Source organism: Lissotriton vulgaris, chromosome 2_2, assembly GCF_964263255.1.
Source record: "Lissotriton vulgaris chromosome 2_2, aLisVul1.2, whole genome shotgun sequence".
In the NCBI taxonomy this organism is placed as follows: domain Eukaryota; kingdom Metazoa; phylum Chordata; class Amphibia; order Caudata; family Salamandridae; genus Lissotriton; species Lissotriton vulgaris.
The window spans coordinates 14,245,929-14,272,453 of NC_141688.1; the positions used below are offsets into that span (position 1 = coordinate 14,245,929).

General features: G+C 43.4%; 2 protein-coding genes across 2 annotated transcripts in view; one reads left to right on the forward strand and one right to left on the reverse strand.

The window, feature by feature from the left end:
- The window catches only part of LOC147728939 (dual oxidase maturation factor 1-like), a 185,717-nt gene that overhangs the window by 102,846 nt on the left and 56,346 nt on the right, over positions 1–26,525 (reverse strand). The window lies entirely within an intron of this gene.
- The window catches only part of LOC147728940 (dual oxidase 2-like), a 147,337-nt gene that overhangs the window by 58,859 nt on the left and 61,953 nt on the right, over positions 1–26,525 (forward strand). The window contains exons 10-13 of the mRNA XM_086959180.1: positions 7,657–7,747; positions 14,867–14,969; positions 16,415–16,575; positions 25,664–25,830. Coding sequence (XP_086815306.1) covers positions 7,657–7,747; positions 14,867–14,969; positions 16,415–16,575; positions 25,664–25,830 — 522 coding nt within the window. The remainder of the gene's footprint in view (positions 1–7,656; positions 7,748–14,866; positions 14,970–16,414; positions 16,576–25,663; positions 25,831–26,525) is intronic.

Genomic DNA, 26,525 nt, shown 5'->3' on the forward strand with positions numbered 1-26,525 from the left:
TTGCGTCACCTGGATACAATCCGAGGACCTCTAAATCCAATGTATTGCTCTTGTGGGGCAATCTTTGAATATATTCTACAATAAATGTTTCATGTCGCCTGTCGCACATCGATGCGGCGATAGCAGGGTTCCTAGTCCTCGTAAATAAGATGTCCCTATCCAGGACAGCCTATCAATCCCAAACCGCCCAGTAAATAATGTTACAAATCGCGTCACCTAAAAGCACTCTGAGGACCCCTTAAATCAATGTATTGGTCTTCTGGGATAATCCTTAAATATATTATACGATAAAATGCTTCTTCTCGTCTGTTGATTATTGCTGCATCGCCTGCGAACTATATACTTGTGTAGTAATGCGTGAGATATTGTCTGAGGTCCTATAACGGGTGATTTCTTCCCACCAGCCCGAAACCCTCTTACTCACTCTGGCAGGCAGGACTATGTTTATTTACTATTGAACTCTGCTGGGTTCTATTTACGATGATCAGGCTGCATTGAGGCTGATTTTCGTCATACTATATTCCATGTTTTGCCGTAATAGTTCTTAATAAGCCCTTAAGACTGAAGCAAGTGTATATCCTTCTTACCGGTATTGATACAATGTAATATCTTTAGAGGCAAACCTAAGGGTCGCGGCCACCTCCTGTGATTCTGGGCGAGTCCCGCGATCACCCCGTGTCCACCAAAATTTTAATGTGTCCCTGTGTATCGCAGCAGAGCTCGTGTATGTGCTCGAATACTCTGGGCCATGTTTGCACTACATAGATCTGGCTAATATAATAATAATAAAGTGACACCTAAATGTATATAGATGCAAGATGTGGTTGCCTACTGACGCCAAGGCATAGTGTTCAGTCCTGAACTTTCCTTTGGAAACCTATTTTAGGATTGGTGCTGGACCGTCGTAAGGAACCCACACCCAACCTGCCATTCCCCACCGTTTTTGGGAACCTGAACTTCTGCAGGACTGCTAGTTTGTCAATGCCTTGCCCTATTTCCCATGTGTCACCAGTGCCTGTTTAGAACTCCCACTTCCAATAACTCTTAACTGCTGGGCCTAATCTGATGTACTAGGTGAAAAACGCGTAAGCGTGTTACCGCAGTATAATTTGACTTATGAAGACACCTTATTACATTATCGCCTTATTTTATATGCTCCGCACGTGATTGATTCAGCCACTCTCGCTTTGTTCGCCTGAATCTTTGTCTCAACGCCCAGAGGGGAGCAACATGTGCCTGTTAAGTCTTAAAATTGGGATTGTTAACTGGGTGGTCTCAAAATTGTTGTGGCCGCTGTGAGTAAGGGTGGCCTGAAACACCAGCTGAACTTCTGAGCTAAGCAAAGTGTGCCGCCCAACTGATCTTTTGCTGCCCATGTCCCTGCCTCTCGCTATGTAACAACACGTAGCGTTACCTACCACTGGTCAGGGCTGTTGGCCTTATCGTGGTTGTTGGCTGCAAAATACAAATGGCAATAACTATGGCGTCGTTGGTATAAAACTTTGAATGCTTTAAGTCTTAAATGGCAAGACTGTGAGCGAACTCTAACTGTTCTTGTTGACTTAAATCAGGGGCAGAGAAGGGAGGTACTGCTGCAGAGCATCCTCTGTCTTCCCCTGACTTCCCTGGACGGCGCGTCTTCCTGCAGAATGCGGCCGCACATACCAGCCGCAAACCGACTGCTACCCCACAGGCATCCTTGTCTGCTGCGCGATCTCTCACGCGGGCAGGTGTGGGGAGTTATACTGCTTTCTTTCCGAGCTCTTCATTCACCAATCCCTAAAAACACCATAAAAGGCAGCCAGCCCTGCCGGCAGATAAGTGTAGCTTAAGAGCAGGAATGGGGGCGGCGCGAACGTCATAAGACGGAATGAAAGTTACACGGCAGAAAAGAGATGTGACTTAAAACAAGGATCAGTGTCTACCTTGCATCCTTTGAATTGGAAAGGAAAGTGACGATACCTATCTATACGTTTCCCATACTGGCACAATATTGGACCAATCAAGTTCTCTGTGTGCGAGTTTGACACCTGAGGCTGCACTCCCCGTTATTAATCAGGACTGCGAGTACCCGAATGACAATGGTCTGAGCGACTCTGCCTGGATAACAGCCCGATATCTCCACGATACAGAGCACGTTTCTCACACACAGCTCCTATATCAGTAGCACGCCATGCTAATCGTAGATACAGCTGTACAACTTCGAAATTTTTGCGACCCATACTATACATGTGCTTGAGAATTTACTTTACACGACTGATGGATGATCATTTCTCCCGCCTAACCTGTGTTCACTAGTTGCAGGGTATTCCGTGTACCCACCTAAATGTCATCACATGTAGAATCGATGGCCATTGTGCCAGGCAGTTCACTGAGAACGAGTGAAAGACATGCTCATGTTTGACTGAGTGACAATTTTCAAGCATAGCGAGTGTCATCAGTAATATATGGCACGCTTACGCCGCCGTTGCGACACGCAACGCGCCGCCAACGTGGCGCATCCCTGTGACCTATTTACCACGTGACTCATCTAGGCAGATGCGCGAAGTTGTAAAAATTGCGCCACATGTGGGCGCTCATTAACTCGAGGGCTCGTTAATAATAGGATAAAACGAACACTCTAAAACTGGAGGGTAAACCAAATATACAGGGCACAGGATAAGTCATTGAGACTTGCAAGGATCGAAGAAAAGGATAGTTTTCAATGTATATGTCTATAATGAACCACTTGCACCCTCCAACGCAGACAGGTAACTGTTCTGCTAAATAATCTGCTGGTGCTGGAAATTATTCGATATTTATCCTGGATATTTGATCGTAAGCATGTCATTTGCTACCCAACTGGTTGTAGAAATAAACGTGGTCAGGAGGGAATACATTAGGCCTAGTTTCCCCCAGTGCCTCTGCTCCCATTAAAAACGCGAGAGGCCTGCCACGGTGACAGCTTCTACTTTGCATTACATACATTAAAATATATTCACAGCGAATTCTAACGAAGGGTGCATGAGACATGTGACGAGACATAAACATGCCTATAATACATTGCGACCCGCTCTTTTGGAAAGCCAGCGCTTTTGGCAAAATGCTTGATTTGGGACCATGATGGAGATTTGCAAACTTGGCTCTTAATTCCTACCTTAACATGCCTCCCCGTGGTCTCAACCACCGGGCCCCTGTACAACCTGGGTTTCGCCCAAGGACGGGGCCCCTGGGGGAGGCAATCGTACGTCCGTTTACCTCTAATGGGAGCTGGAATCCGCGGGCCTCAAGTCCGACGTAGTTGGGGGGAGAGGGAGCGGGCCTAGGGGGGCTAACGGGCCTGAGGCTGGCGAGGGGCAGCCTGGCGACCGTGATGGTAGCAGGGGGCAGCAGCAAAGAGGACGCCGGGAGGGAGGAGCTCCCTTAAAACCTCCCAGGAAAGGGGGTGGGGGCTTGACCTGGCATGACCCGCCTCCCCCGCCCACGGGCTGTCCTCGGTTCCCTGCGCCCTACTACGGGGTTTGCCCTCCCATGGGGGTCCCTTGCAGGGACCTCGGGCCTCCCTCAATTCCTACAGTGGCTGCTGCTCCCTTTTTGCAGTTTGTCTGCTAGTGACCCTGTCCTGCAGGCAGCATGCCCTGGAACTCTCCTCTCATGTGTTCCTCCTCGTCCCTCAAGTCATTTTCTCCATGTTCTACCCAACCATTTCTGTGTTTACCTTTTCGTGTATGCACTTTTGACCTGTTGTGTTCACAGGCCTTCCCTGCATTCTAGCTCCTAGTGCTTTAGTTCCTCACCTTCCTCTGTTCCTGCCCACCTCTTAGAGGCATTATGCATTGTTACCCTTATCGTTCTTGCAAGATTTTCACTCGCTAATTGACTTCCTTGTTTATTGCAGGCAGCCTAGGCGTCCGATGGCTTGCCAGTCTAGCCAACAACACTTTGCACTCTGACTATAGGTTCCAACACACTCTGGGGCTTATTTAGAAGGAAGTGGCGGAGCACAGCGTTAGCCTCCTTAGCTTAACACAGAGCTCTGACACTCCTGAAATACAGGGCTGCACCGTATTTGCAAGGATACGGTGCAGCCTTGCGTTGCCCCCTACGCTGGCGCTAATTTATCTGACTAGCGATGCAAGGGTACCTGCGTTGAGGGGAATGCTTGTTTATAAACCGGAAGGTGCTCCTTCCTTCACAAAAAACATCTGAAAAGGCATTTTGAAACTTCTATGTGTGCTGCTCAATGCAGCACACATAGAAGTTGCTAAACGTCATTTGAAAAAAATGATCGTTTATGTACAGGAAGGGACACCTTCCCGCACATAAACAATCAATGACATTTTGCTGTTTCCATGTGTGCTGAATGCAGCACACATGGAAACAGCAAAACCGTGGATAAATTAAACATTTTTCCTTGTTGCACCAGGGTAAGACCAGGTCTTCAGGTCTTAATTTTGGCGGGGCCCATATTTCAGCTAACCCTTGTAAATATGGGGCTGCGTCAAAATCAATGGGTGTTGAGGTGGAATGTCGACCACAACACCCACTGTCCGCCCCTTTCACTCTTAGTATAGCGTGAAAGGGTGCCTTATTCACAATGCAGCATTAAGCCACATTAAGTGGCTTAACGCCACCTTTTGAATAAGGCGAAGCTCCTATTGTCACTGCAACGTTGTGATGGCGATAGGATTTTGTCAATATGACCTACTGCTTATAGCTTGGACTATAAAATGACCATATCTATCACCGTCAGAAGGTCCAAAGCAGTGCCACACTTGTTGTTAAAAAGGACCCATCGGGCTCACATCTCTCCTTACTTTAAAAAAAAGTGCATTTGCTACTTGTCGGAAAAACAGCAAAATTTTAATATTTATTAATTCTCTTCGAAACCTTCTATGACTCTGGTTCTGGCCCTTCAGTGAAACTCTTTCTGTTTTACCAACCATATTGCATTTTTGGGCAGTTTTATATAGCACGAGCTAGGCCCAAGGGTGTTAGAGAGCTTTGCTTGACCATCAGGTAATTACACATGATCAGATTTATTTTGAGGCTCATGGAGAGTACGTGATTTGCCTAGAATAACAGAATGTTGAGCGGACTCCGGGACTCGAATCTGCTTCCCTGGTTCCAAAGTCAGCATCTTTGAGCCCTCACCCATTTACGAGTGTGTAACCTCACACATTCACTGGGAAGGGTGTCTTGCACTGAACAACGTACATTTGTTTTTACCCAACTCAATGGTACTCATTTGATCAACCTCAGAAGGATGAAAGGCTGAGTGGGCCCGCAATGATTTGTACCTGTGACAAGGAGGTTGAACACAAGCCCGTACATTGAATGCATTGTCCACTAAGCCACCAGACCCGGCTGGTGTATCCATCGCAAAGCAAATTGCTTAATTCTGCCAGTTGTAAAGGTTTGGCAAGTTCGCCAGGCTGGTCGTTCCTTTTCATATCAAATCAGTAAGAACTCACACATCTTGCCACCCATGTTCGTTTAGTGAGTAAAAATCTGTAATTTTGGAAGAGTAAAGACCTGGCTTTCCAGGGTGTGGCCTTGTTAATCTTATTATTTAGCAATTTTACCAAGAATCCTTGTTTGGTAATTGCACGCTTAATACATGCTATAAATAAATACACATGAATAATAAAACTTCATGCCCCACATTCCTTGGCTTCAACCGGCGCCTCCTGCTGCAGGTCTTTGTTGTGGTGCATTCCTTCTCTTCCGTGGTGGGCACTGGGCGAAGGCCTGCTCCACACTCATTTGCCTTGTTCTGGCAGGCCGAAGAGACTGCAGTCCCCCTCTCACAGTCACTCTGAGTGATAGCTCAGCTCTCCTCGTGAAGCTGTGTCCTTCCTCCAGTGTTCCACAGTTCTATGTCAATGCCACCCACACCCCAAACAAGTGTGCCCACAGGTGCCCACAGACCATGTGAGCCCGGCTGGTGAATCGGTTCCTCTTCCAGGGCCTTCCAAAGGTTTGCTAAAAATCAGACTCAGAAAAATGGGTTGTTACAGGCCTGATCTCAATTCTAGTGCCAAATGGGTAATGCTTGCCGCTGGTAATAGTTGTAGTAAATGTAACTCATACGTTGTAAATTGTAAATATTATGAATCAGGTACAGCAAATCATCTCCTGATGAAATCTTTGAATACTTCTGAGCTTTGCGAGAAAAAGGAGCCACAGGCTCTTTGTCATTAGGGCTAGGTGGCGGGCGGTGTGCTTTTGTATTCACCCCATCCCCACCAGCCGCATTTGTCCTTTTAAGAGATGCTGAATTTGAAACTATCTTTAACCCCAAAAATATCTGCTGCAAACTCGGGTGCAACCATAACATGTCTGGACACGAAACATGTCCTGCTGATCATGAGATGAGGCATCATTCCTGTAACTGCTCCATTCTTCTTAGCACTATAGAAGCATGAGTCAGTGGGAGGAGGCTTCTATTTCTTCTCAATAGCCTTTGCATGGCATAACCAAATAGTCTCAAGAGGGCTTGTGATTCGGAAATGTGGCCAGCACTTGGCAGGGACCTCTCCTCTCAAGATCAAAGGTAGTATGGCTCGGAATGTAGTACCATAGACTGAGTATGTGAAACATTTGCACATCACGCTCTCAGCGTTGCTTGGAGATCCTGCCCTTAACTTACACTCCATTAAGTAGACTTGAAAAAAAAGTGATCCTTTCCAAGATCAACAAGTGACTTGTTTGGACCTGTGAGTAAGAACCCCTGACATCTCTGTCGCACCGCACCATCTGCTTGTGCAACTCAAAATGTGTGTCTCTTTTGTGGCAAGACACCAAGTCACATTTGCAGAGAAACAGGAACAGCAGGAAGGTTCACTAGAGACAGTCGCAGTGCATGTAATGAGGGTGTGCTCAACCTCCTGACATACCCAAGGGAAATGAAATAAAGTTCCCTCACTTTACTGAGCTTCAAAGTCTCATGTCACACTGTTATTAAAGGACAACAGGGCTGTTCTATCACACACTGGAGCTCCATAATTTGCAACTGTGCTTTGTAATGGCACTAATTTAATCATTAGATTGTCTTACAAATGTTTCTAAATTGAGAAAAACACTAGTGTTTTCTGCTTTTCAGAAAATTATTTGAAAAGTAGTATCAAGTTTTTACTTGTGGACTGCAGAGAAAAACTCTGAATATTGTGCCTAGTTTAAGAAGTGAACCGTGCCATTAATATTATATCACTCCCAGTAATGTCATAATAAACCAGAACGGTATCAAACTCCTTACAAATATTGGTGGTACCACATAGTAGAAAGTTTTGTGAAATCCAATACATGGCATTGACCATTGAAGCTAAATTCAATAACTGATGGATTATAACTCCTTGATCACTGGTGACTTTATAAAGATTTCTCAGCGCTGAGCGTCTCAGATCTATAGGAAGGAACTACACTGTACCTGCCCTTGAGAAGGTCTTACTCCCAGCCCGGAGTTGGCGATGATTGTACACAGCAGTGTTTCCCCTTTTCCTTTCCAGTCCCGGGTTTGCAGTGCCTGGCCGTCCTGCCTTGTTAAGGTCTTACCATGCGGCCCAGCCCAGGACACTGTCACGATAGGGAGGGTTTGAGCCATACTAGGTAGAATTCTAGAACCCAATGAAAGTTTTTTGAATGGACATTTATTTGTATTCCCTGCATTTATTTCAGAAACACTGAGTGCCAATTTCGAAACATCACTAACCTAGATGGCAGCAAGTCCAAAGCCATGAGGGTGTGCAACAACTTCTGGAGCAGGGAGGTAAGGCAACTCTGTCACACTGACCTAAAGAAACACAACGCTGTTACTATATAAACCCGAAACTTGCACTCATATTCTCAAGAAAACACAAATAACCTTTTCTCTTAGTCCGGTGTTATATGCAAAAATACCTGAGTATGTGTGGACATTTTTAATTTTGTGCACAAACTGCCAAGAAGGTAACAAACTTTGCAACATCAAGAAGCGGCAAAGTTTGTCACCTTCACAAAACTGTGTCTATTGACGCTGCAAAATATTTTGTTTGGAATTTTCTCTACACGTTTTTTGCAGGCGAGTTCTTCTTAAAAAAAAGGTGTTCAGAAATGTCTTCCTAAATAATTTACTTTGTGCTGGAATTTCCAGCCTCTATTGTTTTTTAAAAACGTCCTCAACCTTATGCAGTTAGCAATACCAGAGCGCCACTAATGATGGTTTTTCTATCTGAAACTTTAATGTGGGCAAGTACAAGCTTCCATTGATGCTATGAATGAGCACAGATGATATCGCGAGGCAGCAAAGGCCAGATAAAGGATCTTTGGAGTGACCTCGACACAAATTGACCACGAGCGCACAAAGTCATGTAGCTGTAATGTATTATTCTGCATTGAAAAAAAACACTGGAAAGAGGAATTGGAGACGTCATCTTAGCACAGTTTACAGTTGGCCACATGAAGGACAGTAATAGTACAGTATTCGGTTGCATTGCATTAGCGAGAGGATACTTACAGAGCAGAGGTCACGGGTCACATCCTAGTATTGTCCTAGTATTATATAGTTAATGTATCAAGGAGATTATCACAAATATTTATCCTGTGAAGCCTTTCGTGGAATACATCTATAAAAAGCATGTTTTTCTTCCTCATGGTGAGTGAGCATGAACATGGCATTAGCATAATTGAGCACAATGTACTATGCCTTTTTATGATTGTAATGACGTAATTTGCGAAATTACCATATTTGCAACCACAAGTCGCAGTTGACATAAGACTCATTACAAGTTAGAAATGACTTTTTAACTAACATAGTTCCCTTTGCAAGTCGAAAGGAGAGGCATGACTAACTACAATTATGAATTTCGCAATAAAACTGACTCGTACATTAGTTGCACAAAAAGATAAAGGGATTGCAAACCAGTCAGTGTGCAACCCTGCCTCAGTACATCATGTCCAATGTTTGTAAACTGGAATTAAAAAGTTTTTCTTTAGAAACACTGTGTCTATAAGTGCCGCATTTAGCTAATACTCGTTTGCAAACCCAATAGGCCGCGCCTTTATAAGAGTTCGGCAAAGCACATTCTGAATGGCTGCTGGTGAATGATGATGGGTAAAGACACCTTGAAGGCCTTCTAATGATGCCTTCTGATTGAAAACCCCCATTAATAATGCTAATGCATGCTCACACATGGGAAGCTACATTGGAACAGGTTTGCTCAAGCAATAAGCCCTGGGCACTCATCCTGTGAGTAGATGGTCAGGCACAGTGACATGACTATGCAAAGCACAAGTGTTGACACTCCAGTGGCCACTTTGACTTTTTGTTTTCAAGTTTAATTTACCCCTCAGTGAGGAGCAATGGCCATTTTCGAGATTAAATTAAATAACCAAACAACGGTACAAACAGAAAAGAAGCCATTGGCTCAACAACACTGTGCAGCGTTCAGGCTCTCGAAAAAAGAGCATTAAAAAAATAAAATGAAAATAAAGTAGCGAGTAGTAGGAGAGAAGTGGACGAATTAATTGGAGGGAAGAGAGGCGTTCTGAGAAAATGAGAGGGCAGAAGCCTTTAGAAAAAAGAGATTTTTTTTAAGAGAAGAAAAAATAAAGCAGACAGTAGAGAAGGATGGGTGAGCAATAGATGAGGAGAGTGGGAGGGCTTGGTCAACGCATAGATACGGATGCAAGGAATAGCTGCTCCTCTAACCAAGTCGTTTCTGCAGTCATTATCCTGATGAGGTGGAAGACGACTTGCCCGTTGTTTATTGAAGATGATACAATACTCATTGGTAGGCATCGGGTACTGTTACCACGCAAAACATTTTTGGTGCAACACTCCTACATGTGATTAATCTGGCGGGATTTTCCAAGACTTGTCATGGCAGCACCTAATTCTTGGTGTAATGGTCTTGGCAAAACTGACAGTTCATAGTAACCGACTGGGCTGCCCACTGATGGTATGGTGCTGCACAGGTCCTGAAGTGAAGACGGTAACATCCACAGCCCTCACAGGTACTGCAGAATTCTTATTGATGCCAGGGACATGAAACTCCTGTGCAAAGTTCGATCTATAAAGCTGCCCGTTGCTCTGCTATCAATGAGGGCTGAGATTACCACTGAATCGTCCCCAGAGAGCCATAAGGTCACCTGTACATTAGTGAGGGCAACTGAAATTTGGAGAGTGTTGGTCACCATTGAGAGTTCAGCTTTTCCAGCTCCTGAACACAGGACCTCAGTCTTTTCCGGGAAAATTTACTTTCCGATACTATATTGTCATCGGAGGTCTACTGGACCACTGGTTGCATTTTACTAGAGCTTGGACTCTTTATATCTGAGGCCTTGTTCTGAGACCTGTGCAATACATACAAAGCCTTGGTTTTCTTTGTTTCTCTCTTCCGTCTGGGAAGAGAGATCCTCGGATGCCGTTAGCTTGTGTGGGTTTAACCCCATTGGTGTTTTTTGACCCCTCTTCACCTATGATTTTTACGGCGCACTATAACGAACTTGGAATCACCCCGGTTCCTATATTGTTCCTGTAGCTGATGGTTCAGCTGGATGGTAAGATCCATGAGATCTTCACAGGTAGTGGGTGGATACACTGCCTGGGCCAATACATCCTTAACTTCACTTTGCCTTCCCTGGTAAAACAAAGAGGTCCTCTTCTCTAGTAGCCAATCTGTTTCTACAACTAAGCAGTTAAATGTCATGAGATATGGACATAAGTCTTGGGAACCCCGTCTCAATGTGATCAATTCACGGTCTAGCGAGAGGAGGTGCATTTTCCAATCACACAATTTTCTCATCCCGCCACAAAATGCTGGGAAATTGTAGGGCAATGGTTTGTCCCCTTCAATCAGTGGATGGACCAGCTAGTCGCATTATTACCTAGATAGGACGATGCAAAAGCGGTTTTGGTTTGGCAGTTCAGGAGTAACTAACGGAATCTGCCGGGTATGGATTACCTGGATAGGGGATGGAACTACTGGACCCTGAGGAGGTGAAAGAAACACTTTGCCATGAGCAGTCCCGCTGCCCCTCACCCCCATTGAAGCATTCATTTGTGATTGGAGTGGCTCCTGATGAAACTATAGGGGGTGGTAATGGCCAAGGTTTCAAATGTACACCTCCCCCCGTTTTACTGCTATCTAGTTTCCCCTTACGGTACAACCCAGCTACTTCTCGACACACAGACCCAAACTCTTTCCGTAACTCCTGGCTTTCTGCTCATGAGGCTTGCACTTTTTGTAAACTAGTAATGATTTCCAGCTTCGTTGTGAGGATTCGATTAGTATCTACAGAGTGGCCTAGGCAGTCTGTGAGCTACCACAGCACACACAAGCTTGCACTAACCTGATAAATTCGTTTCCAGTGGGAGCAATGTTGAAGACAGTCCGATGACCCGCAAAAATGCTCTCAAGGGAGAACAGATACAATGCTCACCGAGATGCACGCCAAAGGGAATGGGGATTGTGATAAAACATTAGAGACGCCTACAGTTTGTTGTGGCTCTCCCTCGCGTGTCGTTCCCCGGATTCTTCTATGGATATGTCGGAATTAGTCTGAGTCTTGAGTTGGGATGAGTCTCACTCATATAGAAAGAAGGGTTTAATTATCAACATGTTCAGAACTCTCTTCCACTCTCTCTCCTGCTCACACTCAGGTAGGTTTTATGCATGCCTTCACTCACTTTTCAGACCAGGCTGCATAGTGTCAATGCACAGGATAGGAATGCAGCACTGCATCAAGGTTCCTGAGAAGTTATGTCCATAGAGGCCAGGCTCTCACATGAGCCTTTATAATGTTCTGTATTAAAGTTCCGTGTCTCATGCTGTTAATGCCTTATCTCAAAGGGTTCAAATGCTCATATGCTGGCAGGCAGCAAAGTTAGTCATGCCCGTTGTTTATCAAGGTTAGGCAAGGGCTCGATAGCTATGGCCTTCTGATGCGCTGACTTAACTCAATGCGGGTGTCGGTGTTCTGTTCGGGAATCGAAGTAGACATTGCAGGCTGGAGTGGGATGCTGCGGGCTGGATCAGAGTGTCACTCGACTGCTTGTGAGGCGGGCGGGCCACAGGATGGGGCTCAGAGTGCACTGACCGTCTTCTTTGTTACCTATTGTGGTGTACACTGCACCAGCATCCTCTATGTCAGTCCACTCCACCCCTTTAATCAGTCTCTCAGAGTCCTTGTTGTGATGTACACTGCACCAGCAGTGAGTGCTGTCTGACCAAGAGAGCGCTCTGGATTGGGTGACTTGGTCCTTGGTATGGCACGCTGTAGCTTGTATCTGCGTGCTCATGACAATTGGTAAGCCTCTGAAAGATACCAATATCCCAGCGGTACCACTGTCTACAGGGTTAGCCCCCAACCCCAATGACTGGCATCTGTAGTCAAGATGACTCGGACTGGAGGAGGTAGAGGGACCCCCTTCAGCACATGTTCTTAGTTAACCCACCACTGTAAGTCTTGAACAATGGCTGCTGTTACTGGAACCATCAAAAGGGGGGACAAGGGAACCCTACTCACTTAGGAACCAGGGTGTACCCTATATATCAGAAACATTGGTTCCAGTGGCGCATCAAATGTACGACTGATAATCAATACAGCATATGATAATTAATAACACTTAGAGGGTTTTGAAAGGGATGTCAGAAAGAGAAGAAAAAAAAAACATGACTTTGGGGTCCAGCTCCTCCAGTGCCCATTGAAACAGCAGATGACGGAATTATGGTTTCAGGTAATATCGTACCCAGGAAGTACAGCTGTGCGGCTGCCATTAGACTGTGCATTTTCAACCAGGGCCTAGCTGAGGTGGATAGATGATTTGTATTTAACAGAAGTTGAACTGAAATGAAATTCTCCTTGCCTCAGGTAGAAACATATCATCTGTCATTTCTGAAAAGGGTTCTGAAGAAAAGTCTTTCTTGAACCAGAAGAGGTAGTGAGGTATCTACATTTATGCAAAAAACTCAGTTCCTTCAGAAAACCAAAGACTCTCTTGACCTTGAACTTGGCCAGGGAAATAAAGGAGCAGAGATTAACCAGCCAGCATAATAAAGTACAATCTAAAAACATTTTAATTGAAGAGAAGCAACCACTGGAGCCAGTACCTTAGTTAAGGATCTTGCTGCTTAGTTAAGACCAAACGGAAGGGATTGATCTAGTAATGCTGCACTCCCATAACGAGATATAGAAAATACTGGCTCTCTTGATGTATTGGAACATAAAATTATGCATCCTGGGGTTCCAAATTCAGAAGAAAGTTTCACTTGGACAGAAGAGGAATTATTGAATGTTGCGTGAACCTCTTGAAAGAACCCTATCAAAATTATCAATATACTTCCTGTATCTCGAGGACAGGAGGAACGCTCCCATCTGGTTGTGGTGACAGAAAGAGACTTGAATAGACACCCTGATATCTTTGACTAGGAGGTACCAGAATCAATGACAGTTGACACCCTGGGGAAGGGCCTGTAATTGAATGTTTGAATGAGGAAGTGTAGTAAGACGAAATAGAGGTTTAATAGGAGTAGAGCTAAATTCTATGAAATAGACATCTCCAATGATGACAGATTCTCTTTGTTACGATTTAGAGGACTCCAGACTGGATAAGGATGACAAGGGATGTGACGAGGTAGGCTCGGAGTCAGGGTAAAGAAGATAACCAGCAAGTCTTTCAACATTATGTGGTACTTTTGACTTCTTCTTTTGATCAGCTTACCTTGCAACCTCAGGTCAATGTGCTGTCCTCCTCTATTTCCTTCCCGCTCCAAACAATTCGAATGATTCTGCCATTTATCCCAGTAAGTGGTAAAAAAACAGTAGTTACTACACTGGTATTATCGCGGCTGGATTATTGTAACAGTCTGTTTCTTAACGCCCAACAGGGCATATTGAACAAAATGCAGGTTTTGCAAAATGCTGCAGCGCGGCTTATTACGGGCATCCCGAAGTACGCCCCCATTTCCCAGGAGCTAGTTAAACTTCACTGGCTCCCGATGCGAAAGAGGATCTCGTTCAAAGCGCTTTGCCTGGTATTTAAGGCCTTGCGAGGCCTAGGGCCATCTTTCCTTTGGCAATATTTTCATTGGTATCATCCGACAAGGCACCTTAGATTCGCTGACGCAGGGCTGATTGTAGTACCTCCCACCAGGAAAGCACGCTGGGGAGGCAGAAGCTTTGTGCTAGGAGCAGCCAAGGCCTGGAATGCCCTGCCCCTGGCTCTTAGAAAGATGACGGACCTTATGGCCTTTAGGAGAGGTCTTAAGACCTGGCTGTTTACTAATTAATCACTACACGGCCTTTGCCTATGGAGTCTTACAGAGCGCCAGGACACCTACGGGTAACAGTGCGCTGTACAAATTTCAAAAATAAATAAATAAATAAGAGTTGTGTATATCTACAGGAAACTAGAAAAAAGACAGAGTAAATCAAATCATTTTCGTAATGGCATTAAAAGTACACCTTATATCATATCCATCATAATCTATCCAGACTGACAGGGAGCCACATCTGGGTATTTCAGCACACATCTGCAAGTGTGATTGATGCTGTATTATAACCTGTGTGAAACGTAGCAGGTGTACAATAGCTAGTGTGTGATGTATGTTGCAAGATGTATTCATGCACTTACTATTTGTATGAGAGAAGGTGCCAGTAGTGAAATGGTAAAATACGATTTGAGCAATATCACTCTGCTTTGTAACAAACATAAATGAATGATTAATTTTGTGTTGCATTGTTTTCTGTTCTAGCATTGAGGTACACTACCTGAACAACTCAAGTCTACGTAGTGACAGCTTTTGTTTTTTAGTCTCAGAAATATTTTCAAAAATAAAAAGGGTTATAAGACCTGATTCAAAACATTTCCTAATCAAAACTCCTCATTGATTTTATTTGATTTTAGAACCGAAACCTCAAAAGCTCTAACGACACAGATGAGTTGCTGCTGGGTATGGCCTCCCAAATCGCTGAGAGAGAGGACAATATTGTGGTGGAGGATTTAAGAGGTAATCTATCTTTTCCAGCTCTTTCCAAATAATTCAAGAACCTTAATTGAATGGCTTTGGGACTTGGAGTGAAAATTATAGCACCTAGACCTGAGTTTGCTGAAGTAAGTGTGATTGTGCATGACCACAGAAAGTCATCATTTTATTTAGCAAAAGAAGTAAAATTGTAAACTTCAATACATTTTATAGTGCTATAAAAATTAAAAAGAATTTTCTGGAAAAGAGTAGCGAATGCCACATTCATGCAGTCTTTCCCTTAAAAGATGTAGTTTTGTGCATATGATGAGCTTTTGCTTCCAAGCCCTTCAAATTCAGTAACGTAATTCAAAATTAACTTTCTTTGTTAATGATTGCTGAACATGATGCAATCCTGCACTGCATTCAACCGTGCCTTCTACCACTGCGGACACCTTTCAAGTATAGGTAACTTACTGACAAACATTCAATAGCTAATTCTTTAATCACCTTTAAATATGCATTGAACAGCACACGGAATTAGAGTTGTGACAACTCATGACGTAAAGAAGTAGGTAAAAATTAGGTAGTGGCACAGGTAGTGCAATAGTTGAACAACAACAAGTACTTATTAATACTAAAAATAAAGAGCTAAACCCATAAAAAGTTCAAAAGTCCACAAAAGCAGTCATTCAAAAGCCCATAATCAGAGCCTTGTTCAAATGTGGGCCCTAAGTTACCCTATGAAATTAGAAAGACCCTACACTGTAAGAAACTGTACGCAGCTAAATTTCATCAAGAATTGTTGAATGCAGCAGTTTTAAAAACAATAATTCCAAAGGCAGGACTGTGAGTAGTAACATTTGAGCCCTCAAACTCATAATTTCAATCATCACAAGACAAGTTAGTGAACATATGCAGTATTTTTGCAAGTTTGCTTATAGTTGGTTGCCCACTCTCAAAAGCAATTCATATATAATAGTGAGAAAAGGCAGACAAGTAAGGTTTTTGTAAAAAATACAATAAATGAGGAGTGAACACTGAAGACATTTCAGCTAGTCATTTCATTGTATCTGATGAATTTAGGGATTTCCTGTAATTTCATTCAATAGTTGTAAGTGCTACAGGAGAACACACCGATCCCTCGTACTCAAAATCAGTGATCCCTTATGGATTATAAATGGTAATGTAGTATAAATAATATTTAAATACAAAACAGCATTTTAGAAAGTAAATCAGTTACTTACGATTTTTGTATATTTTGCATGTGGATGTTCGTTCTGTTATCATCAAAAAGCATGTCCTTTTTATTATTATATGAATTGTTTGCTAACCTTATCAAATGAACACTTTTAATAAAGCTTTTTTACAAGCACAGAGTAGGTTTATGCTGAATGTTGTGTGTACTAGGAAGTTTCTTTCTCTTGGTTGCTATCTCATTGGTTCCAGGATTATTAAAAGATTGTTATATTTTCATGTGCCTTCTACAGACTACTGGTATGGATCTATAAAGTATTCTCGTATGGACTACGTGGCAAGTAGAATCCAGAGAGGACGTGACTTTGGACTACCCACCTATAATCGGGCACGGGAATTTCTTGGACTACCACCTTTAAAGGGTTTTAAAGAATTCAACACATCAGTGGCAGAGGTTAGATAATCAAACCTATTCGGTCACTGTCATCAGTAGAGTATAAGTGCTTGAAAAGATCATCACTATATGGATTTGTCAAAATGTTGTTCCTGGTTTGGCATATGTTTAGGTTTTGAATTGCATGGTTAAAGAATGGTCTTGAGGGTGCTCATCAGGTGTACAACGCCCATTGGGCTCAAAGGGCTTCAGCCCCCTTGTCGTGTGTGTCAGCCCGGCCACGACAGCTTCCCAGGCACACACACAGCCGCACCCGAGTACTTCACAGGTCTTCAAAAGACCATTTACTTGCTAACGAGGCATTGTTGTTTTTTCACCCCTTAGAGCCCCTGCATCTCCACTCTGCAAATTGCTGGAAGAATCAGCCCCCCGCCCCCCAAATTTTTAGTAGACCCCTCTACCCCCCCAAATGTGCCTCTAGTTGCGCCCCTGGTGCTCAGGTATATGGGGTTCACAAGGACTCACATTTTGATATACTTTTAAGAAATAGATTTTGATGATCAGTCAAAGTCTTTGAGATCCACACTGTTTGTAGGTGATTAGTACTAAGGTACACTAGTTTTCCCAATATATTGGTCACTTTGATCATGCTTTCTACCATAGCTCACCATTGCTATCTTAAGGGCTAAGTTTTAATCAGTTAGCCTAGCCAAATGTTAAATAGACTTTTATATCCCAAAACATGTTTAATTTTTCCTAAACATTTTTTTACTACTCTGTCATTTTCTCTATCCCATGTTCTAGCCCCAGTAGTGTAGTGAAGAAGCGTATTTGCTGAGCATCCCGCCCGATCTAGCCATGTTTGCTCCTATACGTTTCATCAGTGGGTCAAATTTGATATTGTAATTTTGTACATATTTATAGGGATGTAATTCTTCCCCTACTAATCTAATTTGCCATTTCACCCTTGGAATGGGGGGAGGGGCACACCATTTTTGCGTAGATAAATTATGAATTTGATAGGTAACCTAACATAGTTGGTATTTCAACTATTTTTTGAAAGTGCCCTATTAGGGAACTCCACAATGAAAAAAATATCAATAGTGGACAGCAATATTTTAATCTTCTAAGCCTAATAGTTGAAGGCTCCTAGGCAAAGTTAAGGTAGATTTATGAATAGCAGTTTGTAGAACATTAGTTGAACTTTTGTAGTAACATACTATAAAATGTAATGTGTGAAAAAGACCCTATAGCTCGAGACCCACATAGGTATCTTATGTCTGCTTTGATAAGATATTCTGATCTCAGGTATCATACCACCAAGGACAGCTAAGTAATCTCTAACCTGCATTCCTCTGAAATATTTATTTATTTATTTATTTATTTATAGTCAGATTTGTAATGCGCATGGCTACCCCAGCGACGGGGCGTCCCGTCACCACCAAAGACATTGAGAGTGAGCGTAGAGGGAAGAAGTTATGTCGGGAAGAACCAGGTCTTTAAACCTTTACGAAATGCAAAATGATTCTGGATCCCTCTGATAGAGACTGGGAGCGAATTCCATAGTTTCAGCGCAAGACTACAAAAAGAACGACCTCCCACTCTAGACTCAAGGAATACAGACCAAGCCTTAATCCGCAGACCTTAAAGTGCGCTGCGGCGCATAGAAAGCTAGCCAATTAACCAGCCCCAAAGGTGCTTGTTGAATCAGAATCCTGTGAGACACACAAAGTGTTTTAAACTGGATTCGTTTTTCGACTAGCAGCCAATGTAATTTAGGTAGAACATGAGATACAGAACAGAATTTCGGGAGTGCTACGTGAATACGTGCCGCTGCATTTTGTATTCTCTGCAGGCACCTAATACTGGACTTATTGGCACCAAGATAGAGAGAATTACCATAGTCCAGTCTAGATAAAATCGTCGCCTGGACAATGGTTTGACTCACTTTAAGAAGGAAGAAACCCAGGAGAGGATTTAAACCTCGCAGAAACCCGAAGCAGATCCCTGCCACAGCTTTCGATTGAGTGTCAAAGGTAAGACCACTGTCAATCCACACACCAAGGTTCTTTACTGCCTCTTTAGGTGAAGGAGTCGGTTTGAGACAATCCGGCCTGCACTGCTCGGACCACATATCCGGGTCCTTCCCAAACAGCAAAACCTCTGACTTACTGGCATTCAACTGCAAGCAGTTTAAAGCCATCCAATCCACAACTACTAGCAAGTCCTCCTTAAACCTTTCAAGGTTATGACTACATTTCTTGGAGAAGGCAATCACCAATTGGGTGTCGTCGACATACGACCCCAATGACAGCCCTCTTCTTTTAGCCACCGACGCAAGGGGTTGAACATAAATGTTAAAAAGTAGGGGGTTCAGTATTGAGCCCTGTGGCACCCCCACATTTCTATTGAATAGAAAGGTGGCATCAAGGAAGGAACAAAACCAGGCCAAGGCCGAACCCCTGATTCCTATCTCCTGTATGCGCTTTAAAAGTATCATGTGGGAGACAGTGTCGAAAGCGGCACTTAGGTCCAAAAGAACTAAGGCCGCAGAGCCACCGACATCAAGACTGCCACAGATTTCCTCCGTCACTGCCAACAGAGCCGATTCTGTACTGTGGCGAGTTCGGAAACCGTTCTGCGAAGGATCCAAGATGGCATTGTGCTCAATAAACTCAGTGAAAATTGTATTCACATAAGATTCGACCAACTTAGCCAAAAAAGGCAGCTGGGATATAGGGCGATAGTTGCCCGGCTCAGAAGGATCCAGAGACGGTTTCTTTAGAAGAAGAATAACTGTAGCGTGCTTCCAGGCCAATGGTACAGACGCTGTAGTCATGGAGAGGTTGACCAGAACATTTCTCACTGGTGAAATCAAGGCATGAGACTGACGGAAGTGGGCAGGTGTCAAGGGGTCAGCCGGCGAGCCCAATTTAATTTTCAAGCAGAGGGACTCAAAATCAGTGAAGGACAGTAAGAGAAAAGATGACAGTTTGTTGCCTACCAAGGGTCCAATAACCTCTGGCCCATCCACAAAGTCAGTGGAGGCTGTGGCCGGAGGGAGGCTTTTATATATATTTCCACCTTGTTCAAGAAATAACTGGCCAAGTCATTACACTGACGATTCGATGAAATCGGCGTGCCCGCCGTTGAATCCGTGCTCTTCATACCCTTGAGCAGGGAGAATATTGTCTTAGAGGGGTTAGTGCTTACCGACATTTTTTTGGGCAATAAACTCTGCTCGTGCTCTTCGGATTAATTTATGATAGTGCTTAATAGACGCTCGATATTTGCTCCCAGATCATACGAGCGCCTTCAAGCACGCTCAAGTTGTTTACAATATTTTTTGGCTTTGGTCAACGAGTCATTGAACCAGGGATTAGACTGCCCTCGATTTTTACGACTCAGTTTAGCCGGAATACAGCTATCCAAGCCTAGTATCAGCCAGTCATGGAAACGCATATTTGCAACCTCCATATCCGGTGGCAGCTGAGGCCTATATGGCTGGACAAAAGATCTGAAAAATGGCTGATGTCTAGCTTGTGCCAGGGACGCTTTAAAACTGGAGTGGAACGGTTCAGAACCTATTTTCCCTGCCACCGCAAGGAGAAAGAGACCAAAAAGTGATCTGTCCAGACCTGCGGGACAGGTGATAGAACCCTTAGAGAGATTAGGTTAGAGAATAAAGGGTCCAGTAAGTGCCCTGCAACACGAGTAAACTCAGGGACACACTGAGCCAGCTGATAAGCCTCTTTAAATCTTCCAAAAACTGTCAATCTCCACTTTCCCACTGTTCTCAAGATGAAGATTTAGGTTGCCTAGGATAGTAAAGTTTGCTGCTCTACTTGCATATAACATAACTTTATTCAGTAGATCTTCCCTAAACACACTAGATGGTCCCGGGGGCAATAAATAAGGAGGCCAGTAGCGGTGAGGTTAGGATTCAACGTGATTTTATAAAGGGCACTTTCGCAGTCAGCTATATTCTCCTTAATAAAGCTGCAGGGGTATACGTCCCTAATAATTACTGCAATACCACCCCCTCTATTTCCCACTCTAATAACACTCTTCATCACAAAACCCGGTGGAAGAGCCAACCGGGACTCAGCCACAGAGTCCTGAGTGAGCCATGTCTCTGTTAAAAATAGTAAATTTGTGGTCATAAACCTCAGCATGATGTTTCACTAACGACCAGCAATTCAGGCTTAGAAACTTAAAACCAGTATGGTCGTAAGGGAGGGAGGGAGTGAGTGAGTGAGACAGACTCCTCCAATTGAAGTTGAAACGAACAAAGCTTACATTTAGAAGGGCCAGCCAGGGGAACCCAGGCTGAGGTGGGGCATTTAATCTCCATCACCAGGAGCTCGGCGCGCCAATACCTAAGTGGATCGACCAAGAGATGGGCAGGGGTTCTGGCGTCTGGCGACTCTCCAGCGTGGACGGGTGCAGACGGGCTTGCCATAGGCACCCAGCGGTGCGGTCGCACCAGTGCCTCCATTTGTATTGTCAGGGGTGTAACAACTATCCCGCTGACCTACACTACCCCCAAGATGGCGGTCTCGCTCCTGCAGTCCTGGAGCGTATCGCTGCCTTTACCCCCCACCAAGCCGCCTCCAGTGTGCACGGTGCCCTTCCCCACTTTGCGCAGGTAAGCAGCAGGCAAGTGAAACTAACTCCTGGCTCATGCCTAAGGAGTCTAAGACATTCAACTAGCTAAGGGAGAAGGGTAACCTGCTTTGTTTCCCATCCAATTCTTAAATTGATTCTAAGGAGCCCATTGTGGTTACTCCATCCTTTGGGAATTTATCTAATATATGGATCCATCCTAAGATTATCCCCAGCAACCAAACCAATTCAGTTGCTTTTCTATCGAATGATATCTTTACATCCATCACTATCAGGCTTTTCTTTTGTTTTTAAACCCTACGCACCTACACCAGAAACATTAATTCTAGCCTGTGGTTAGCTGAGTGCCTAGAGGTAATAATCAATGTATCCCTGTGAATTAAACATTTATTGCCCTCCGACGACAGGCTGTCGTTGGCGCTCCGACCACTGACAGACCATCGGTGCAAACGCCCTACTCTGATACTGGCGGTCGGACCCTAAGCTGTCGGAAAGCAATTTGCGCAGGCCCCACCAGGATCATAGATCCTGATTGGCAGCGGCTGGAGCAGTGTCCCTGAATGGCGTTACTTCTGAGGAAGGCACCACCGTCAGGATTACAATATCCCTTTCTAAAAGCCTTTTCATGGCAGGCCTTTCCATAAAAAAGTTGTCAGAAATGAAAATTGGCCAGAATGAACCACGCTATATGATGTATTCACTATATCTATCACTGCCCCACTTGATATCTTAGTGGAAAATAAAACAAATTAAAAAAAAAAAGAAATGAAAATTGGAGGCCTCAAACAAAAGCCCACTACCATCGTAGGACACTGAAAAGTGCCCGTGAGGGAACATGTAGTGCCACCACTTACCTTTGTGCCATGTACAACATGGTGCATGGCACACAGTGCACAGTCGTACAGGAGATGCTGCACTGTGGAGGCATGTGCTGTGGCCCTTTTCCATGGCTGCAGCATGACCCTGCTGTGGTACCAATGCCTTTCCGACCTTCAGCCGGGCAAACAAATCAGAATATGGGGGTCGGACTGCCGCATGCTCGTCATGTGGTTTCCCAACTGCCACTATGGTGGCTGGTGGTCCAACCCCCCGGCATCGGAATGATGCTCTAAATCTGGGTCTCTGACACTCCTTCCAGTTTCCTCTGTGATTCAAACTGACACCTATGCCATTAGGGAATTTTATTCAGCAATGTCTCCTCTTTTAAAACTCAGTGATTCTTCGGAAATAGATGTGGGCTAACTATGTCTAGAAGTGGTTTGTAGAAATCTGATGCAAAGTCCTCACTTTGTAGAGGTTTTACTATTTTTCAAACATTTCAATGTGTTTTGAAATGTTTTGCTTTTATGTGATTAATCCATCTAACTGCATTTGATTTCATGCCTTTGAAGAAATAATACAATTCTATTTGCAAAATCTCTCCTTCTGGCTTGTACAGTCTTTGATAATAACTGGTAAAGCTAGGTATGTTCTTAATGGGCGACACTAGCCTTTGGAGACAGTACCTTTTATTACATGACTTTCATTGTTATATTTTTACAGAGTATGTAGTCTTACATTTGTGCAGCAAGTATTCCACCTTTAAGGAACTTCAGTTTGTCTTTGTCTTTAAGATTTGTTGGAGCTCTTCCTCCTTAATCCGTGGTCTCCACTATCTTCCCTAGCTGTACAATCTTATCTTGAAGTTTAATTTGAGTTTTAAGAATTTCACAACACAGTGTTCTCACAGCATGCCTCTTGGACGAGTCCCCCTATGAAGAGTCATCCCCAAACTATTTGCTTTCACCCCTCCTGTTTTTTCAGAATTCGTTTTTGTTGGCATTAGGACTCTGTCCATTTTGACACTGCTAACAAATAATACAGTGATTATGTTCTCTCCATAGGACATGGTAAAATTGGCTTACACGAGATTGGAACCTTTAATTTAATTATACGTACCTAGCATGTAATGCTACATGTAACCAGGACCTATAAATTAACTGTTACTAGTGGGCATGCAGCACTCATTGACCACCCACGAAGGTAGCCCTTCACAACATGTCTTAGCTCTGACATTGCAGCTTGTAGGACACTTCTAAAATGCAATTTCGACCTAGTAAAATTAACCATTTGCAAGGCCTAAACTTTCCTTTTTGACAATTATAATTGGTATGTTTCTTGTGCTGTGTTTTCCCTTTATTCTTGTTTGTGTGCTGCATTTATAGGCTGCCTTTAAATTAAGCCTGACTGCTTTTGTGCCAAGATACCAGGGGGTTAAGTACAGGTTAATTTAGTGACTTTTTGTGCTTCATCCTGACAAGGATTGTGGCTATTGCCTGAGTTAGGCATCCACTTCCCTCAACCAATAACCCGATTTTGTACAATGGCCTTACATGACCCTTATCTTTTCCCATTCGTATCTCTCCTCCACCCTACTGTTTGCATTACAAGAATACTGCCTAGAATACTGCCTTCTTCGGGGACTGGAGTTATGTTATGTCTTATCTAAGTGAATAAAGTAATTCAGCTTCCTTTGCCTCCACTGTTGCTGCTTCAATTTATGTTGAATGTAATACTTCTACTTGCAAATGATTCAGTATGCCTGCAGCTAAAATTCTCAAGTTAATAAGTCTTCATACAATTCTTATTGTGCTAAGCCTAAAACTGTTTAAGTCATTTATTGAGGAATAGGAACTTACTTTAGGATTCACAACCCTCTAAACATCCACTATTCCCCAATAACACTGTCAAGCCTCTTATTTCCAGCCTGTATCTACATAATTGTTTTTCAGTGGTTATAATTGCCTGTGACTGTGATTCAGATCTTGGACAAGCATATTATGTTTTTCAAAGGTTAGTTTGATCTGTGATTCATTGTCCATGGACACGCATATTAATCTTGTCCATGGATACTACCAACCATATCAGGAAGCATAGCTCCTATGCAGCCTCATTTTTGGGTTCTTAGATTGAAGTTAATGTCAATTTTAATACATTACCCTATGTAGACATAGCTACCTATGTATCAATTTTTTTTAAACTCCCTTTTCCGTCAAAAATAATTACTTTGGTTACCAGCATTGTTACATGTCTAAGTTTTGTCTAGAAAGGACTGGAATGCAGTTCTTCTACCTACCCCTTGTGAAGCGTAACCTGCTCCTCATCTGATAGGTACCAGATCTCCTTTTGCATATGCACGAAAGTGAAAACTTCCTTCCTTTTAACCCATTCTTTCAGACCATTGACATTTAGAGAAATCACTGGGGAACATTAGGTGGTAGTAATTATCCCTGTTTCTGCAGCTACCAATACATCAGCATGGGCCCTTAATACTGCTGAATGCGCAACCGCCTAGGAACTACACGCACTTCCCAGTTCCTGCCTCCTCCACCCTTGCATGTTTATGTGAACATTACTAGTTTTACCTTTGAAACTTTTGTTCTCACTCCCATCACCTCTTTTCCAATACCCATCCTCACCCACCTCCCTCTTTCTTCACTCTTCTGCCACAATGCACCCGTCACAACAGACGGGGCCTCATTTATGAGGCCTTGCGTCAGTTTTGCGCTGCTGATGCGTCACTTTTTGTGACGCATCGGCGGCGTAAAACATGCGCCTTGTTGCGCCATATTTAAAAAGTGACGCATCTAGGTAGATGCGTCACTTTTTAAACCCCTGCGCCACATTATACCTGCGTCAGGTATAATGTATGCAGAGGGGGCGTTCCCCCGCAAAAAGCCTCGTAATAGTGACGCAGTGAAATCTATGAGATTTCACTGCGTCACTTTTAGGACGCTGTTGCGTCAAAATATTGCGCCTGCCTCACAGCAGGCGTAAGACTGACGCATGCCCTTTCACATGGGGCTTTCCCCATGTGAAAGGACGCATTGCTGGAGTTGCGTCACTTTTGTGACACACTCCAGCAATGCGTCACTTTTGCGCTTACAGATACGTCAGAAATACTGACGTATCTGTAACTCTTTGCGACATGATGCGTCATACATTAAATATGACGCATCATTCGTGTCGCAAGGAGTGCGCAGTGAAAAGTGACGCATCGCTGTTTTCACGCAGCGATGCGTCACTTTTCATAAATAAGGCCCCATGTTTCTATGCCAATACACTTCGAGCATAGTTTTAAATATTCTCTATCTAGAAATATTGCTCCAACCTCCAACTGTAGTCAGTTATTTAGTGAACATATTCTGAGTACCATTGGTACTCATCTTGCTAGCTCGCTATTATTCTGTTAAATAATTTTCTTTTGGATAAGTAAGTCTACTGAAGTATACAACTGTTAAGGTTCTGCGGAAGGGCCTTGGCTACAACTCCACCTGATTATTAGTGGACTCTCAATGTATGCCTGAGTGCTGGTGCCCTTAAAACCCGGCCATGGCCTGCTTTTAAGGGCAAATATTGAACAAGCAATTAATTGGGAGCAGCTAGGCTACATTAGCCTAGCTGCTCCCAAATATTCGCTTGTTCAATATTTTTCTAGTCTTACATCATATTTTACTTCATTAGCTATTCATGTTGTTTACAGAAATTATCAGAACTCTATGGCAAGGACATATCTAAGCTGGAATTTCTACCAGGAGCGATGGCGGAGAGTGATGGAACCCCTGGGAAGGTCTTCAGCAAGATCATCCAGGACCAGTTGGAGCATCTCCGGGATGGGGATAGGTTTTGGTTTGAAAATGAAAGGAACGGGTAAGTGCTTTCTCTTCTTTCAGCATCAGTCAAGAGCAGAGTATGTATTTCCTCTGCAAAGTTGGCCCATTTATTTATGCTATCAAGTGGGATACTTCTAGTATCCATTGTTGTGGCATCAGTCATCCTTGCTGTGCTTTATGTGCATCACTACCCAGTGAGCATCACAGAATTATTATGCAAGTCACCAAAGGCACCGGTGTTGAAACAAATCCCATGACTTAGCTTTTAGTAAACACCACTGTATGTTAAATACACACTGAAAGAACAAATGTGAGACTTCTCTAGTAAACTGAAAAAGCCAAATGTTTACGGGACTGATTCATAACAAAAGGGTGTTTTTACTCCTATACGTTTACTCATACGTTTGGGGTAAATTCAAATAAGATTCTCTGACTACAAACTGGGAAGCTCAGGACGAGTCTTGGAATGTTTTCATGAATTCCAATTTGCTCATAAAAATGTATTCTTTTATGTATGAATGTAACAGGTGTGCATGTATGCTTGCATACATTCTTCTCAATATTCTAACTGCACTTTACAAGATTTCTTTTTTTTTCTCCACGTCCAAAATATGTTCTGCAAAGAAAAACTACTTCCTTACATCTTCAGCAAATTTGGGCTGTTATCTGAAATTAAATTAAAATTTACTTTTGAGCAATATGGGCTGGGAATGTTCCTTCCAAACGTTTGTT